Here is a 19,918-nt window from a genome sequence, read left to right on the forward strand (position 1 = left end):
AAATTTTTCGATTTCAACCCAGATACAGAAATTCGAACTTTTAGGTATAGAACAAAAATGTTGTTTTGGCACGTTGTAGGATAAGTTGGGCGCCAGGATTTGATGAAGAGTTTTTGTAGAGGAGCTCAATACAAACATTTTTTTCTTTGGGAGGGGGGTCTATCTCCCCCCGTTTAGGTGGGAGGGGCATTTTTCTAAAAAAAAATTATCAAAATAAAAAAAAATTATTAAAAAACAACGGCAACACTTACAGTAATAAATGATACCATTTCCAAAAGGCAAAATTGTGCATTTGATTTTAATTTTTAAATCAATATAATATTCCCAATAGTTTTTAAAATAATCGATTTCAAAGTTAAAAATAGGGGAAAAAAATTTTTTTAAAACTCATTTTATACTATTTTGTCCAGACTGTGAATTTTAGTAAATAAATTACTTAAACAGAAAACTGCCTCAATTGATTCCTTATCGAACCGTGAAAACTATATGTTTCTATGTCTTCTGGTTTTTGGGAAAATTGAAAAATTATTTTATCAGATTTGAGTTAATAATTATTAACTCAAAGCAGATAGGACAAAATTATAACACTCGTTGCTTCTCCCGCTTCGAGTGATTTTGTAATGTTTAATGTAATTTCAAATTAAACAAAAAATGCTAGGGTTTCCGCTTCATATCAAGACAGGAGTAAGTGTCAGTGTTTAATTGAGTTTAAATATGAATAAACTGCTTGAACATTCACATCCCCCGCGTTCAACGCAGGTTACCTGAACTTAAGAACTAAATTTTCAGAGGCTCTGATTGGTCAGATGTCATAAAAAGTTGGGTGGCATTTAGTTACTATTTTCAGGTGGAAATTTGCATCTCAAAATTCAGATGGGTGTGTTTGTGTTGGTTAAGTTGGTAAGATGAAGATTTTCGTTAGTTAATGTTGAATTTCATAAGTTAATGAATTTTTTCGTTACTTAATTAAAACTTTGATAAAGTAAGGAAAAAACTCTTATTTTTATTCTTTAAAATGAGTATGAAAATTTTCGTTAATTGATGAATCTTTTCATTAAATTGGATTTTTTGGCACTAAAAAGCTAGAAAAAGTGTATGAAACGTTTTCATTAATTGATGAAGTTTTTCATTGGTTGGTGTCGAAATTCTGTATGTTGCGAAATTCTGTATTCAAAATACTGTATGCCAAAATACTGTATGTCAAAATTCTGTATGTGCAAAATGCTGTACGAACAAAATTCTGAAAGTCAAAATTCTGTACAGCAAAATTCTGGTTGGTCAAAATATTGTATTTCAAAATTCTGTACATCAAAATTCTGTAAATCAAAATTCTGTAAAAATGCTGTAAAAAAATATCGTTTTGATAATGTAAAAAAGTGCGCGCGCACTATATAATGACGCGCACAGTATAATGACGTACAGAATTATGGTATTACAGTATTTTGACCCCACAGAATTTTGTCGTACAGAATTTTGACAAGCAGAATTATGACCCGCTCCCGTTTTTCATATTACGAAAAATTACATATTTTCGTTGAGCCAAGGAAAGTTTCGTTGGGCCAACGAAAATGTAGTGTATGAAACGATTTTCGTAATTTTACGAAATTTATTATTTTCAGTGTATATATCTTTGTGTTTAGGCATTTGTTGCGGTGTTATATTAGATATATTAGATGATATTAGAATGCATATGTAATTAATATAATTTTATGTTCTTCCTCAGCATGTTTATGTGCAGAAATGCAAAAATAAAAATAAATGAGGAAATAAAAAAAAAATTCATGAAGTTGGGGACCAAAGAAAAATTTAACATAGTACATAAGTGGATAGCAGAACGGGATTTTATGAATCCAACAAAATAATTTTTACAAATACTGAAGTGATCTAACTGAAAATATTAATAAAAAACTCTTTTTTTACAATCACTTGAACTATTTTTATTATCCTTGAAAATTAAATGTCCTTTTTTTAAAGTCAATCCAAGTAAAGAAAAAAAGTAGATTCTTCATAAGCTGCGTTCCTTTGGAAATATTTATCTACTTTTTAGTACTTAAAACTACTTTGAATTACTTTTGCTATACTGAAAAAGTAGTTCAAAGCAGCTTTAAGTACTAAAAAGTAAATAAATATTTCCAAAGGAACGCAGCTATTAATGTCATCTGAAATTCAGATGATTTTTTGCGTTCCCGGAAATCAGTTTGAAAATGTAAAAAACTCTTCCAATTGTTTACTCGCACTGTAGCACAATTGAACAGAAACAAAAATAGTCAAATACACTCCTGATCAAAATTAACCCCTGTATTTAAAAAAAAATCAAAAAATTGATTCTTTCTTCTTCTTATTATTATTGGAGTATTAATTGAAAAGTGATCTTATTTAACAAAAACTGTTTGTTTATTAGATTGCAAAAAACAAACAATTTATGTATTGCTTGTCCATTTTATTTGCGATAAAAGCCGTGTTTCATTGGAAACTTAATACTAAAGTCTAATATAATTTTACACTGAAAACAACATGAAATTATACAGGGTTCCCGTAGGTAGATATGGATACTGAAAGGCCTAATCTGCAATTATAAATCAAATACCTATATAATTTGGTAAAAAAGTTAACTTTTGGATTTTGAAAATGATCGAAAACGGAACACTAATTTTTTTTTTTTAATTTTGGTTTTAGGAGTTAAGGAATAATTCATTGCTACAAAATCCGAATCTATAAAAAACAAGTTTTTTAAACGTTTTTGACAATTTTTTTTTTTTCTTAAAAAGGTTTCGTGATTGTTTTGGAGCTCGATTTCGTAAAGTGTTTTTTTTTTCAAAAAGGAATTTAGTGTTATTTCATTTTCATGTACATTTACAGTCTTAATAGTACCTTGAATACTAAGAGCTGGCTGGATCGGGCATTTTATTTTGCACCACCTATGGTTTACGATTAAACCAAAACATAAACGCCTTCTAATTCAAAGTTGACCAAAATTAACTCTCCATCAAATTAGAAATGAGTCGGCCTACAAGTGTAAAAATGTGTAACAGGAACTGGTATTTTTTTGCAGTGGATACTTCAAAATATTTTTACTGACATAATTTGAAGGTCAATTTTAAATTCTATATAGGTACATATATGTATATTATCATATTATTTTTTGTCTAGGTTTGCATATTTGGTTATCCAAAATTGGATTAGCTATTCTTCAGAATAGTATAATGTAGTATAGTATAGTGTAGTATAATGGCTGAAATGCAAACGGCTTTATTCAATCCTATTTATTTTATATTGCGAAATTATTTTAGGTACTCTGGACAACTTAAAGATTTGCAAAAAAAAAAAAATACAACTCGAGAAAACAACCCAACATGACATAACTGTCTTTTCGAATTTAAAAAAAAATATTTTTTGTTTGAAAAGTCAATTTTTCTAAACAAACCAATGAATTTAATAACATAACATATGACAATTTTGTTTCGATAATATTTTTTTTAATAGAATATACCAAATATTTTGTTTTGAAAAGAAAAAAAAGAAAAAGCGAGAGCAAAAATCAATTGATTATAACTTTTTTGTTTTAATAGATACATAGATGAATGAAATTTATACTGTAGATAGGTAATTAAATAAACTATAAATTTGCTAAACTTCAATTAATTTCAGATTCAAAATCCTGAGATAACGGTAAAAATATGTTTTTTTTCTTAACTCGTTATATCTTTTGATCTAGAGCACATACAAATTTTATTAAATCTAATACGCACCATGATAATATTACCTCTCATTGGATATATCACACATAACAGTAAGTGCTCTACTTGAAAAATACCTCAAAACACTTGTGATGTGGAGATCTATTGCCGATGACTAGCCACCGATGTAGGGAGTACCATTATCTCAGTTTGAAATTTCGACATTGTTAGCTTTGAAAAGTTCTTACTTTTTTGTAGTCATGGTAGAAATATTATTGAAGCGACATATATAAGGTGAAATAATAAGCTTTCAGATACCTAATATAAAATTTATTATAGGTTGTCAAATAATAAATACGGATTTAAAGGTGATGGAATAAAAAAAAAGGTATATTTTTTCGATTTTTTTTTTTTTGTAAGAAAAATAATTTTTTAAGATTTCACTTCTACCACGTATGAATTGCACACATAATTTTTTTTTATATGTACCTATGTATATAAAAATACTTTTTTTTTAAAGTGACCCCAACAATTTTTATTTTATTTTTTTTTTTTAAATTCTTTGTTAGAATATTAATTACATATTTGATTGGAAAATTAAAACCATTTATAAAGATATTTAAGATTTAATTCTTAAAAAATATCATATTATTATTTTTTTTTTAATTTTATTAAATTTCTTTTATAAAAAGCGTAAATATTCTTAGCAAACTTTTGTATAAGAGCAAGTATGTGCGACCTAATCGTGCATTTATTTGATTGTTTTTTTTTTGTTCATATAAAAACTAACTATTATATCGCCTAACATATAAGTTTTGCTTATCTCAATATAATGATGTTTGTGTATACACAAAAATTATATCTCATTTTACGAAGCACAAGCATCACAATCCTGTGAAAATCCCTATTAGCCAAAATGAATAGCTATTATTTTAATAATGCAAGTACATACTTATTATTTAGACAAGAACCACTAAATTTTTGTTGGTCAATTATACATATTAGACCAGTGCCGATGCCTTCAAAAACATTAAAAAGTACAAAAAAATCATAGTAGGATGAAACCCATTGGAAAAGGAGGGGAATATGATAAGAATGAAAGGAAAAATAAATTACGGGCGAGCCGAGTTCGGGAAGTGGGTGGGTTGAGTTTTTAATGGTAAAAAATGGTATATCTCGATTTCCGGCAAAACTACAAATCCTATAGAAAAAAGTTGTACGGCAAAGTTGTAGGTAATAAAAAGATCTACAACTTTTATATCAACAATTTTTTCACATAACCTCAAAATTTATGTGAAAAATTCAAAAAACCGAGTTTTTGGTTTTTTTTTTATCTTTTTCAAAAACAAAAATTTTTCTACGAAATTTGGTGAAAACTTACCTTATTATGTCTCAAATACACTGTAATTTATTTGATTTAAAATATTAATTTGTTCACCTTATTTTGACTTAATACCAAAAAAACACCCTAATTTTCAATCGAAAATTCACGTGTCAAAATATCAGCTTTTTTCAAAAAGTCGGTGGATATTTCGTTCGTTAAAATGTCTATTTTCTGATGGTGTAAAAAACATTTTACATTAGTATACTATAGAACATGTTCTAGTAAAATTAAAAAAATGAAAAAAGCTTGAATTCGAAAAAAAGTTTTTATCATTGTTTACAATTTTGGCCTATTTATTCAAATTTACACTTTAATTACTCAAAAAACGTAAGATTAATCAATGTTACATGAAATCTTACGTTGTTTGAGTAATTAAAGTGTAAATTTGAATAAATAGGCCAAAATTGTAAACAATGATAAAAACTTTTTTTCGAATTCAAGCTTTTTTCATTTTTTTAATTTTACTAGAACATGTTCTATAGTATACTAATGTAAAATGTTTTTTACACCATCAGAAAATAGACATTTTAACGAACGAAATATCCACCGACTTTTTGAAAAAAGCTGATATTTTGACACGTGAATTTTCGATTGAAAATTAGGGTGTTTTTTTGGTATTAAGTCAAAATAAGGTGAACAAATTAATATTTTAAATCAAATAAATTACAGTGTATTTGAGACATAATAAGGTAAGTTTTCACCAAATTTCGTAGAAAAATTTTTGTTTTTGAAAAAGATAAAAATAAAAAACCAAAAACTCGGTTTTTTGAATTTTTCACATAAATTTTGAGGTTATGTGAAAAAATTGTTGATACAAAAGTTGTAGATCTTTTTATTACCTACAACTTTGCCATACAACTTTTTTCTATAGGATTTGTAGTTTTGCCGGAAATCGAGATATACCATTTTTTACCATTAAAAACTCAACCCACCCACTTCCCGAACTCGGCTCGCCCGTAATTTATTTTTCCTTTAATTTTCATCATATTCACCTCCTTTTCTAATGGGTTTCATTCTACTATGATTTTTTTTGGTTTCAAAAATTATCGACCCTGGTCTATATATAATACAATCGATTTTAAAAGAGAATAATCTAAAAACAGAAAAAAACAAAACCAAAAACAAACACATAACACTTAAATACAATACACAATTATGTATTTCAATATGTAGGCATGATGTTTGTAAGCTTTGTTCGTCCAATTTCAATAACAGTTGAGATTTAAATACTAATTGCCAATTACTTCACTAATAAAGATTTCAACCATCCGATAGCGATGATGGGTAGCAATTCTATTCCAAGAAGTCTTAACAATGCTAGAAATCTTTATTGTTATGACAGGCGCTCATTAAAGCAATCTTTTTTTTTTTAAATTGCTTCGACTATAAGATGGAAGGAAAGAATATTGCAGTGAAGACATAATTACAATTACTCTGACAGTGTTGCTATTTTCAGCCTTGTTATGACGAATATGGACTGCATTGAAGCTTTTTTTTTAAAGAAATCTAATGGCCCTCTGAAGAATGAAACTAAAGCAAAAATGCATATAACCATTCAGGATTCTTTTTTTTTGACAAATAACATTTTTGTTAAGTTCTCTTATACTGTTAAAATGTCCTTTTTGAGTAAAAGCTTTTCAGCAAATATTTAAAGAGTTGTAAAAAGCTTGGGCGTTGTGAAGTTGTTTCTCTTAATCTCTTTTATATGCAACAATCTCCCCAGCAACATTCAGTTATGTTAAAATGTTGTGTTCTTATTGCAATAGTGAAATAAAAGTAAAAAAAAAAAACAACTGGGAAGGGCATGCAATTGTTTATTATATTGAGGAAGTGGTGGTGCATGACGTACTCGATATCAAGGGACATGATAGGTACCTACATATATATAACCAGGCTAAATTTCTTAGCAACTTTGGTTCCCCTTGTTACAGGAACCAACTTAGAAAATTTACTGCTATACTTAAGATGCTAGACATCACACATGAGCAATATTTGTTGGCCTTTTCAATTTCAGCTACAAAGCAATGATGAGTGATTACTTGAATACAAGATTCAAAAGTATCGAATGTTAATAAACATGCAGAGAATTACTTAATTCAATTCAGCGAAAACTTTTAAGAAATCCGGATTAAAATTTCTGCTACGCTGCTTTTTTAAAGCTAAAACATAAACGGTCACTGTGGTGTATGAGTAATATTTTTTTCATAAATATATTTTCGTTGGGTTAAGAAAGCAAATAATGAAACCAGTTGACATTTATAGAAAATTGGCCATTTCCATTGCGTAGTGGTCAGTCGAAATTTAACGCATGAAACATTGGTGGGTGTTAATATATATCAAGGTTACATTGATATATGAGGTGTTTAGAATATTTTATAGGGTCGAGTCCATTTGTCCATAAATGAATAAATAGTAGATATCTGTTATTATTCTCTTAGGCCCTGATTTTTTAATCGTCAGTTAGACTACCAGTAGAATAAATGTCAATATAAACAAAAACTTTTATTCGTAGGAATAAGCATTAACCCCTTGTAGCCCCATGTGACATCTGTTACAAACTAACAAAGATAACACAAAAGCTGTAAAAACTATATTTTTCTTCTTTCGAAGCTTGTAACATAATTTTTTAATAAATTGCTTCATCGAAATAGTACCTACACCATATTGGTAATAAATGACACCAATAATTGGTAGTTAATGTTGAAAGTTCGGCTTTTTTTGAAAATAAGCAAAATTGTACATAAAAACTACGAAATGCAGAAAAAATACTTTGCTTGCATAAACTAGTGGAGTAACTAAAGCTCAAAAATTGGCAATATTAGATTTTAATGATCTTTTTTTCCAAACGTCGGTAATTAAAAATACTTTAAGGTCTATAGATTAAAAATTGCCGGTGTTGCCGTTTTGGTTTTTTAAATTTAATTGAAGATTTTTGTGAACAAAAAAAATTTTTTTTTTAATTTTTTTCTAAAATTTCATAAATTAATTGATGCCAAAAGATTGTTCAGGAAATTCAAGGAAAAAAAATATATGGGAGTGAGGGACAATCTTCTATCGTTCAAGCGATAGATGCAATTTTCTTATTAATTAACTTCAAACACAAAAAAAAATATTTGAACACAACGGCAACACCTACAATATTTAAATATACGTTTTTAAAAAGCTTATTCACATTTGTAAAAATTAAATTAAGTTAATTGAATGAAGGGCTTTTGAAAGAGTAGTATTTGAACTCAGATTTTTAAAAAAAATTAAAATGTATTTCATTTTCGAAGAACTTTTTTTAATAGAAGTTTTGAAAAAAAATTTAACTTATTTTTTTTTATAAAGTTCAACATTTAAATATAAAATTATTTTTTATTTATTCAATAGCCTTATTGTTGAAAGTTAAATAGCAAAAGTTTAAAGTTCTTATTTGCCAAAATCTTTGAGAAAATCAATGCAAAAATTCCTTTTTTATCAAAAAAAAAACATATTGAATTTGAAGTAATTTTTAATTTTTTTAACTCAATTTCGATGGGAATTTTTTAAACATAAGCCTTTGTTTTCTAGTCATGAATACCACCATTTAATTACCAAATAAAAACATTTACATATTTAGATTATCATAATCCATAAAGTTATTTTAAAGTTGAATAAAAATTCAAATATCTTTCATTCAATTTAAGTTCGGCCCTGCCTTCAACTTATCGACTTCAATTAGCAACCAATTGAAGCTAAATAAAACAAATTTTTAAAAAAAGCATTTCTTATTTTTTCTGACTCACACGTTCTTTATTTGATCCTAATCCTAACTAAAAGGTACATAAATATTTTGTCAGTTAAATAAACTGCCTAAACCTCTCAATTGTCACAATTAACATGCTATAAATTGTTAACACGCAAACAAGTATCGCAATCGTCAACTACAAACACGAACTAAATTAGAAAAAATTCCAAACACACAGCATAATAATATTTACACCCATGCCTTGCGCGTAACAAAGAATTTCGTCTATAATAATTGCAAGCTTAATTATTTACCTTTACCCAACAGAATTAAGACTCCATCGCTCTCATTTTTTGCGGGGGGGACTATAACCAATAACCATAGTTACTTAACAAACGCGATTGCCATCATTTGCCGGTCAAATTAACCCGAGTTGTACTAATTGATAGTGTCAACAATTCTGTCAAAACGCAAATGTACAATATTTTACTTTTCTCCCACAAAAAAAAAAGTTTTACCAAATTGACGGTATTGTTACGTTCTTTATGGTTAAACCTAACCAACTTGTTCACTTAACCAATCAATTTGGTGTGAGAACTATTTCCGAGATGGGAAACTATTTTATTAATGTGAATCTACTTGTCGGAGGAGAAAGGAGGCGAGAAGCTGGTGAAATGTTGAGGTTAGCCAAAAATGTTATGGTTGACTGCAAATACATTCTTGTTTCTTGATGTGGTCTAAAGTTATTCAAATGGAAAACCATTAAAGTTAAATTCACACCTACTGGGAAAAAATATATTTTAACAATGTGGTGTAAACATGTCAATTTTTGATTTGAAAGACTTTCTGGTTTCTGCTTTAATGGATTATGTTGTACAATTTCTTTTGAGAAAGAAGAAAAGTTTTATGAATGTTCTATTTTTCAGTGGTAAATCAAACGATTTAATTTTGATGAATAATAGTTTGAGAACCATTTACATATATGAGCAGCAACCCGAAATCTAACAAACTTTTGGTTTTCAAATATGAATAGAGTCTCAAAAGTCCTTTCTTTTTGATATCTCATTCGATGAATTTGGGTACACTTTTTGAAAATTTCTTTTTTTTAGACACAAGGGGTACCCCTTGGATAATTTTCGAAAATCGAAAAAAAATAAATTTTGTAATTTTTTTAGCTGCATAGGCCCGTTCACTGTGATCTGTAAACTAAAACTTGTTTCGGGACTTTGATTCGAAAATATCTGCTTCCGAATGAAGGAGGAGAAACTTTTTATTCACCCCTATTACGTAAGTCGTTTGTACTAAAACGAGATAAAAACGACTCACTCTGGACGCCAGTCGTGCTTTTTTTTACTTTGAGTAATTTTGTATGAAATTGCCTCTCCCTCCTAAACGGGGGGGTAGATAGACCACCCTCCCATAGTTAAAAACGCTTGTATTCAACTCATCTTTACTCAACAACATTATAGAAAAAATATAGGAACAAGCCGGAACTGCGACCTCAAAATTTTTGGACCAAACTTGTTTTCGTTTTTCCACCTTTTGTCCATGTTTTTCAACCCTTCAAAAAATTTTAGAGGAAGACTGAACTTTTGAGATTCAAAATACAACACAGTGTTCCTACTGAATATTTCAAAATCCCAAAAAAAAACTACCTACTTTTTTTTCAAAAATTCAAACGGCAATCGTTTGTCCACCTCGAGAAATGGATACAAACAAAAACTCGTGGTTTTTCCACCCTACGTTTAGGAGATATTCAAAAAAGAAACTTTTGTACTGAAAAATTCAAAGTCCCATAAAATCTGAAAACAAAATTTTCTTAAACTATTTATATGAACTTAATGCAGTGCCCAAAAAATTATAGCAACAAACTAAATTCGTGAACAAGAAAAATGAAGCTTTTTGTTTTGTCACGATACGATTATTATTTTTCACTGAGAAACAGCTTATCAAAAATCACGAATTTTGTTTGTTCCTATAATTGGACATACATTTTAAATTAAATTAAAAAAAAGTAATTTTTGGAGATTTTGAAATTCTCTGTAGATACACTGTGGTGTATGCGTAACTTTTGTTGGGAATTTTGAAAATTAGTAGGGTGGACAAACGATGAATTTGTTTGTATCCATTTCTAGAGGCCGGCCGTTTGAATCCTTGAAAAAAAAATAATTTTTGGGGATTTTAGAAAAAAATATATTTTGTAAGAGTTGCTATAAAAAATTGTTTTTTGAATATCTCCTAAACGGAGATTGGACAAACGATGATTTTTGTTATATCTAAAGAACTCCAGGTGGACAAACGACAGCAGTTTGAATTTTCGAAAAAAATGCAAAATTTGTGTTTTTTTTTTTAATTGGTCCTAAACAGAGGATAGAAAAATGATAATATTTGGTATAATGTATATAGAATTCAAGGTGGACAAACAATTGCAATTGGTTTTAGACGATTTTCCATTTTTCAGACTTCCTATAAAAAAAAGAATTTTTGCTCTAAAATTTTTTTGAAGGGGAAAGGTGGACAAACGAATAAGACAAGTTTGGTTAAAAAAAATTTAAGGTCGCAGTTCTGGCTTCACGGAGCTAAAATTTTTAAAAGAATTTAATTCATAGTCTAAGAGCCCACAGCAAATTTTGGGAGTGGAGGTATAACCAAAATGAGAAGTATGCAGTTTTATAGCCTTATACGTTCTTATAACGAATTCAAAAGTCTGGCAGCTTTAAATCGCGGCTTTGTATTATTTTCAGGGGGTTGAAAATGTGAGTTCATATAAGTAGGCTAAATTCACACTATTTCATATTCTTTAACAGAAGAACTGATGCTCTGTCATTTTCCCTAAGCCTGAAGACATCAATCTTGACGATATAAGTTATTTTGAACTCAAAACTCTCCAAGAAGAGAGTTGATATGCTTATGGCGTTTTCGATTGGCTCTCCGGAAGCGTCCGGAATCATTCAGAAGCCTTCTGAAAGTGTTTTATTCGCCCGAGTTTGACAGGCAGAACGCTTCTCAGAATAAAAATTCTCTTCTTGATTTCAAAACAGAATTCAAATCAGAATTCACTCAAATGTCAAAATAAAAACACTCAATCAGTATTTTTTGTTTTTCATTCAACAATTAATTGTTTTCTGAAATTTAAATTAATTACAAATCAAAAATGGATACATTAATGGATAAATTACCATTTTCTTCGAATAATAATTCATAATTTTCCAATTAACACCATAACTTTGGTTTGCAAGAAAAAAAAAAATACAAATATTTGACAATTGAAATTTCAGACAAATAAGAAAAAATAGAATTGAGTGGAAGCGATTTGACCTGTTCCATTCGATTTCAGAATGAGTCAATTCTTGAGTGAAACCAATCGAAAACGACATTAGTTAAAAAAGCTTACATATATCTTGGTTTCTATTTGTCGTATCACCGAGATTGAGGTATTGAGTCTTTGTGAAAATTCAGAATGTGAATTTTTGCTTCCTTAGCCTACTCACATTAATTGGAAAACTCGAGTTATTTAAAACCCGAAAATTATATAAAGACGTGATTTAAAGCTACCAGACTTTCGAATATGTTATTAGAAGGCATAAGGCTATAAAACTGCATACTCACATTTTGGTTATACCTCTACTTCCAAAATTTGCTGTGGGCTCTTTACTTATCAGTAAAGTAATTTGAAATTAAAAAAAAAAACACAATAATTTTTTATTTCTTTTTTATTTATAATTAAATTTTTGTATGTATTTACATTGCTAATGAAAAATCTGATTTTATGAATAAAATATAATAATAATTATGTATTGCGTTATGAATTATGATGATATACTGGATAGTTTGAGAAATTTGTTGTAACCGAAGTGTTTTGCATATCAACAACATTCATTTCAAATAATCTGTGAGAATGCTCATTCAATTTGCCCATAGATGCTTGGAACAGTACCTCTGTAATTGTTTTGTTTGCAAAAAGTTGCTGTTTAGAGTCCAATTTTCTGAAGAAAGCTGCCCAACTGGCTGCATGGACCTCAGCCTCATCCTTGTATAGTTTGGGCTCGGCTTTTTTTCGTTTGGCATTTGGAGGCATTAGAGGACCTGGTGTGTTGTTCTAAAATAAAATTAATAAAAAAAAAAACATGAATTCTTTAGTTATTTCTTTTTTTTTTAGGTATTTGGAAAGGTGAAGTGAAAAACATGGTTGAAAGTTTTGTTTTTGCTTTATTTTTTAATATATCTCGTAAACAAAACAAATTTTTTGATATATTGCATTTAAAACTTTTTGGAGAGAATTAAATTTCCTATCAGAATAATGTTTTTTTAAAAATTGAAAAAAAATATAATGCACGACTGGGTCGCACGTACTTGCTCTTGTAGTTCAAAGCATCTTTATTTTAAATATCTATTGGAAATTTAAGATTTTGTGAAGAAAAAAAAATAAAAACAAAAAAAAAATCGAAAGTTAAAAAAATTCAATTTTTTAAAAATTTTTTGAAAAAATTTTTTTTTTAATTTTTTTTTACATTTTACACTTCAATACCTATGATGTCTGTAAATTTTGAAAAAATTGACTTATGCTTTGATGAAATATATGGACTTAAAAAACAAGTCAATTTTTGAAAAACGGCAACGCCATATTTCCGCTCTTGGCATTTTTTGAGAAAAACTAAAAACGCAGTTTTGTTGGAATCAATAAGAGTACTGCGCACACCAAATTTAAACGAAATCGTTAGAGCCGTTTTCGAGAAATTTGAAATACCTCGAAAACGTTATATGGGAGATATGCGTTAAATTGGAGATATTAAAAAAATAAAAAAAACGGACCTAGGGAATTACGTAAAAATCATCTGTACCAAGTTTCAAGCAAATCCATCCACCCGTTTAGGCCCTAGCTCGATGTACAGATGGACGCACAGACGCACAGACCGACGGACGGCATGACGAAAACCACTTTTTTGATCTTCTCCATCATCGTAATGTTGGTTTTGATTAAAACCTCAATTTTTTTTTTCTACACGAAACCAATACTTGCCCTATAGAGCAAGTAAAAATTCCATACCAAAAAGTCGTTAAAAAAGAATCAAATAATGCGATTTTGCCTTTTTGGTTGCAGGTATCTTTTTTTGGGCTGAGATAGACATGAGCATTGCTCTAAAAAAATAAAGAAGATTAAATTTCAAAAATGCTGGGCTTATTAAATTTTTTCATTGAAAATTAACTAAAGTATGGCCATTTGAACCTATCTTTTTTTTCGTATTTTTAGTTTTACTCAAGTAAAAAAGAAACATTTTATTTTGTATTTTCAATTTTTTTTTAGTTGTAATTCATTGTTCGTTGATTGTTCTTCAATGATCGATTACTTAAATCTTTTGTTGGTTCTTTGTTTATTAATAAATAATAAAATAAATTTTCATCCTTGAATTAGCCCCCTCAAATAGAAATTCGTACTTTTTGCTACTTTTATTTTGTATATTCAAACGTTTTTTGATTTTAATTGATTGTAATTTTTTGAGAAAAAATTTTTTTAATGAAATAAAAAATACAAATCTTTCGAATCCTCATATTTATATTAGTGGAGTAACTAAAGCTCAAAAATTGGCAATGTTAGGGAACCCGGCCGAACAGCTTAGATTTTGATGATCTTTTTTTTCAAACGTCGGTAATTAAAAATACTTTAAAGTCTATAGATTAAAAATTGCCGGTGTTGCCGTTTTGATTTTTTAAATTTAATTGAAGATTTTTGTGAACAAAAACAAATTTTTTTCAAAAATTTTTCTTAAATTTCATAAATTAATTGATGCCAAAAGATTGTCTAGGAAATTCAAGGAAAAAAAATATAAGGGAGTGAGGGACAATCTTCCATAGTTCAAGCGATAGATGCAATTTTCTTATTAATTGACTTCAAACACAAAAAAAAATATTTGAACACAACGGCAACACCTACAATATTCAAATATAAATTTTTTTAAAAGCTAGAAGCTTAGTCATATATGTAAAATTAAAATTAAGTTAATTGAATGAACGGCTTTTGAAAGAATGGTAATTGAACTCAGATTTTTGAAAAAAAAAAATTATTGAAAAAATTTTAACATGTCGTTTTTTAAACTTGGTCGTAATATAAAATGCATTTATTTTCAATTTTTTTTTGGCCGCATTTATTATGATTTCAAATTATAAAAGGAAATGTCAATATGTATTACAGTTAATGAAAAAAAATAAAAAGTATTTCATTTTCGAAGAACTTTTTTTAATAGAAGTTTTGAAAAAAAATTTAACTTATTTTTTTTTATAAAGTTCAACATTTAAATATAAAGTTATTTTTTAATTATTCAATAGCTTTATTGTTGAAAGTTAAATAGCAAAAGTTTAAAGTTCTTATTTGCCAAAATCTTTGAGAAAATCAATGCAAAAATTCCTTTTTTATCAAAAAAAAAACACATTGAATTTGAAGTAATTTTTAATTTTTTTTTTTTTCAAAAGTGTGATATATATTACTTTTTCTGCTTCGGAATTCAACTGATAATATTTATGGCCAAACATTTTTTTTAAATAAATTCATATTTTATTAGAAAAAGTTTGGAAAAAAGTCATTTTAAATTTTTTTTAATAACATTTTTTTAATTCTGAGTTTGAGGACCATTTTTTCAAAAAGTCTTGATTAAATTTAGTGGATTTAAATTTAAGAGATAAGAATGAGCTTCTGGCTTTTTAAAAATGTATTTTAAAATATTGTAGGTGTTGCCGTTGTTTTCAAAATATTGTTTTTGTGTTTGAGGTCAGAATGTTAGAAAATTGCATTTATCGCTTAAACGATGGAAGATTGTCCCTTACTGCTTTTTATATATTTTCCTTAAATTACCTAGGAAATCTTTTGCTATCATTTGTTTTATGAAATTTAAGCAAAAAAAATGGTTTTGTTAAAAAAAATTTAATTTTAAAAAACAATACGGCAACACCGGCAATTTTTAATCTATAGGTTTTAAAGTATTTTGAATTACCTACGTTTGAAAAAAAAAATCGTCAAAATCAGAGCTGTTCGGCCGGGTTCCCTTCCCTAATAATTTGCTTTAGTTACTCTACTACTCTGGTAATGATAACAAGATAATTTTCTTCAAAATCTATGGATAAGTTATAAAGATATGATCATTTTTATAACGATCAATATTTTCGACTCTTTCTGTTACTTTTTGTTTGTTTCGTCTACAACTTGAAAAGGAAATCGAATTTGAAAATTTGTATTAAGCAGTAATTTTTTGTAGATAACTTATTAAATGTAGGTATGTATCCTTTTAAAAAAATTTAAAATTAAAATATTGTAAAAAACTAAAGAATAACTTTTATCCTTTGAGCATTTATAGATATTGATCATGTAACGGAGAAAAGAAAATATTTTATCTTTCAACATAATGTTTTGATTAAATAAAGTGTCTATCTTTTCTTAATGGGCTATACTACAAGAGTTGGGGTTGGTTACTTTTAATTTTTTCTAACATAACTTTTACGGAAGTTAAAAACACAAAAAAAAACACGCACTTTACGGTGGTGTAACTCTGAAAGTATAAATCCCATGAGAAAATAAGATATGGGCGAAAGAATTATAATTGTATTTTCAAACCGAAACAATCCACAAATTTGCTGTGCAACAAATCGTTTTCGAAATATTCAGCCTTATTCTGCTATTCGATTCACGTGAATCGAAAGATTTAATTCCTTAATCACTTTAAACAGGCTTTGAAAAATCTCAACTTTTCGAAAGCAAAGCGATGTGTCCCGCTATCTAAGAAATTCTAAGGAAAAAAAAATTGCTTAGATTTAATTTTAACGGTCATTTAAAGGCTCTTTATTTTAGACTTTCACGTGAATCGAATAGCAGAATAGGGCCGATTGATAGTAACGCGTTTTTTTAAATATCTCAAAATAAACCTCTCTTTTCAAAACTGCATGAAAACTAAAAACCTAGATGAAGTTTCTTTTTTCTTGTTAGATTTTTCCCTACCTATTAACTGAAATGCACATTTTGTTAATAGGTTCTTATTGTGGTTTTGGGGTGTTTCGTTGATTTTAGTGCTACGAACAGCTTCTAAATCCTCATCCCTACTTGATAGCACGAAACCAAAATATTTCTCTAGAAACGATTGTTCCTTGTTTGGATTTAATAGCTGATTGGCTGTCCGAGAAGATCCGAATATCCGTATTAGATATTGGGTTTTCTCTGAGCCAAGAGAGAACCTCCTTAATCGCCAGAATTTCCGCTTGGAACACGCTACATTGATCTGGTAGGCGGAAGAAAAGACTGAGATTCAGTTTTTCCGACAATATACCATGGTTTTTGAACCATCAGTATAGAAGTGTAACGAGTCAATGTCTAGAATGACTATACTATGCTTGATAATAAAAAGTACAAGTTTCTATTCAAGGAAGCTAACTTCAAGATAAAACATTATTAAATTTTTTATTAAGGAACAAGTAACGGACAAAAGATTTGAATAAACGAACACGAACCAACAATAAATTACAACAAAAAAAAAATTTGAAAATACAAAAAAAATTCCGGGGGACTAACTTCAATGAGCTTTTTTGTAGAGGGGTCTAATACAATAATCGTTTATTATAGAAGAAGGGGTCTATCTCCCCCCGTTCAGGGGGGATGGGAAATTTTCTAAAAACGTCGTGGTTCGTTTCTGTAAGATATAATCAATAGCCTAGAAAGTTTGGAAGAAGAATGAAGACCAAGCCTAGTAGGCTAATCACTCTGTATCTATATGAAACAGAAAACGGCTTGGACTTGATTAAGTTAGTTTCAATACAAAGGTTGTAATAAGCAATCTGCCAATCCAATTAGCCATTTTCCTTTCTTTTCTATCTCCTGGGACGATTATATACACCTGTTTTATTGATATATAAATGTATACGTACATGTGAACCAGCAAAACTTTGTTCAGCTTTCAACGACAAGACGCCGCCATTATTGTACTTCTCTTCGTGATCGTTGAGAAAATCAAGTTTATCATAATACCACAAACTTGGTTTATAAATATCTTCAGTTCCACGAGCAGATCTTAAACTATTGTTTACTTTTTTTAATTCGCGACAGTAGCAACTACGAAGATTATTAATTTTTTTCTTCAAAATTACTTCGGTTGCATTTGGATCTAATTCTTGATATTTTGCTAGTAAACTAGCAAATGCATTTTGTTTGAGCCAACGATTTTTATATTTTTCACTTTTAACATTCCAAATTTCTGGAAATTGTTTAAATAATTCAAAAAATTCAATCCAAAATTCTCGATTTATTGCAGAGGGCATTTTTTGATTTTTGTGTGATTGTTTTGTTTTTTCTTTTGTGATTTTCATTTTTCAACAAAATATTTTTCATATAAACAAATGTCAAATGAGAACAGGGATGTTGTTCATATTAGGCGTGTTCCACCGAGTAACAGGACGCCTCCACTAGGCATGAACGATACCCGGTTCGTGAACATGTTTTGAAAAAAAAAAAACGAACGGAGGCAGAAAAATCCGTGCTCACACAGACCACAGTACACAACATAAGTGCCGGGCTACACGGTGATTTTTCAATCGCCTAACCAGTCGGGTTGTAGGCAAGAGGGGGTGAAGATTTTCCTCTTTTTGACGTTTGTTCCTAGAAAATGTGAATCGCAACGTGATTGGGTACAACACTGTGTAGCCAGGCCCTAAGGTAATATCTTCAACACGTTCTCAAAATTTGATCGTCAAATTTGACAAAATTTGGGACCTTGTCAATTTTTTCAATTTTAAATCACCGACAAAAAACGCACAAAAAACCGGATAAACCACGCACACAACTAATTTTCTAACAATATTTGATAATTTTCTGACAAAAAAGCACATTATTTGTGTCTTTTTTTTTTTCTATTTATAAATTTTTCAAATAACATTTTATAAGTTAAAACAAAAACAAATTTCCTGTTCACTGCGATTCTAAGCTAATGCCAACTTTTCACGAGTCGATTTTTGCAGTGTGGCGAAGCTTTTCGACTCGTGTGAACCACGTCTTCATGCTTGAACCGACTTTGAACCGCAGCTAATCCGCCGAAATCGGTGGGTTAAATTAATGAACCAAGGCTGATCCACTATTGTACAACTGGCACTAAGAGCCACTTGATCCATATAGGATCAATTGGGATAGTAAAAAAGTACACATAAAAAGGTAATATCTTCCAAACTGACATTGGTTGCCAAATTGTCAAACAACAACACAATTTGGCGACCAAAGTCAGCTACCATAAGCCTGGTACGCTGCTCGCGCTAAATTTTAGCTCCCATACTAATTATCGAAAATTTTTAGCCGAGCTAAAATGGATCACATACAAATTATCCATAACTTGTATGGGAATTTTATCTTGGCTAAAATTTAGCGCGAGCAGCGTACCAGGCTATAATTATTAATTGTTTTAAATTACCGAAAAAACACACAAAAACCGAAAAACTACTCACACCACTAATTTTTTTTAACAATTATTGACCATTTTCCGTGACATTTTAAAAATTAAAACAAAAACAAATTTCCTGTTTATTGCAATTGAAATATAAAAATTCTGACAGACCCAACTAACATTTCAGCTTCGGTTAAGGTATTACAAAAGCTACATTTCAGCTTTTTTAAAACTTTAGTAAGGTTGTTGGGCATGAAAAAAGGAGAACGTTATACAAGTTTGACCCTCTATAAGAAGTTTAAACGAAGCTTTACCGAAGCTCTACCGAAGCTTTGAGACTTGACAGATAGCTTCGGAAGAGCTTGTATAGCTCTTTAATACATGTCTTATCGAAATTAAAGAAACAACTACAAAAACAAAAAAAAATTCTTTTTTAACTGGTTTTTATTTTATTTTAAATCATGAATTTTATCTTTTGACCTGAAATTATATATATTATTCCATTAGTTTTAAGTATATCTATTGATAATAATTTTAAAAGAATATAATTTTTTTTACCGCACCCAGGAATCGAACTTCGTACCTACTTGGTGGCAGTCCGCCACTCAACCCACTCGGCCATCCTAGTATATTCATTAATGAAATCAAAAACTTAATCAGTTCAAATAGCAGAAATGTCAAAAAAATGTCTGAGCTAAATTATTCAATATCAAAACCAAAAAGTGTCCGAGCTAGATTATTC

At 29.0% G+C, this 19,918-nt stretch overlaps 1 protein-coding gene across 1 annotated transcript; it reads right to left on the reverse strand.

Annotated features, from left to right (window-relative positions):
- Nucleotides 1-12,465: 12,465 nt before the first annotated feature.
- On the reverse strand, nt 12,466-18,124 carry LOC129916338 (uncharacterized). Its single transcript, XM_055996202.1, has 2 exons — nt 17,675-18,124; nt 12,466-12,869 (listed from the first exon to the last, which is right to left on the reverse strand). Exons 1-2 carry the CDS (start codon nt 18,110-18,112, stop codon nt 12,573-12,575), a joined length of 735 nt encoding a protein of 244 aa, XP_055852177.1. The 5' UTR covers nt 18,113-18,124; the 3' UTR covers nt 12,466-12,572.
- Between the last annotated feature and the right edge of the window lie 1,794 nt (nt 18,125-19,918).

This window comes from Episyrphus balteatus, chromosome 3 (assembly GCF_945859705.1).
Source record: "Episyrphus balteatus chromosome 3, idEpiBalt1.1, whole genome shotgun sequence".
Classification (NCBI taxonomy): Eukaryota; Metazoa; Arthropoda; class Insecta; order Diptera; family Syrphidae; genus Episyrphus; species Episyrphus balteatus.

What these genes read in the sequence shown, in the direction of transcription:
- LOC129916338 (XM_055996202.1), bottom strand. Translation starts at nt 18,112, where the DNA reads ATGAAAATCACAAAAGAAAAAACAAAACAATCACACAAAAATCAAAAA. An exon ending in AAAGTTTTGCTGGTTCACAT is followed by an intron (nt 12,870 to 17,674) that starts GTACGTATACAT and finishes ATTTTATTTTAG; the next exon opens with AACAACACACCAGGTCCTCT.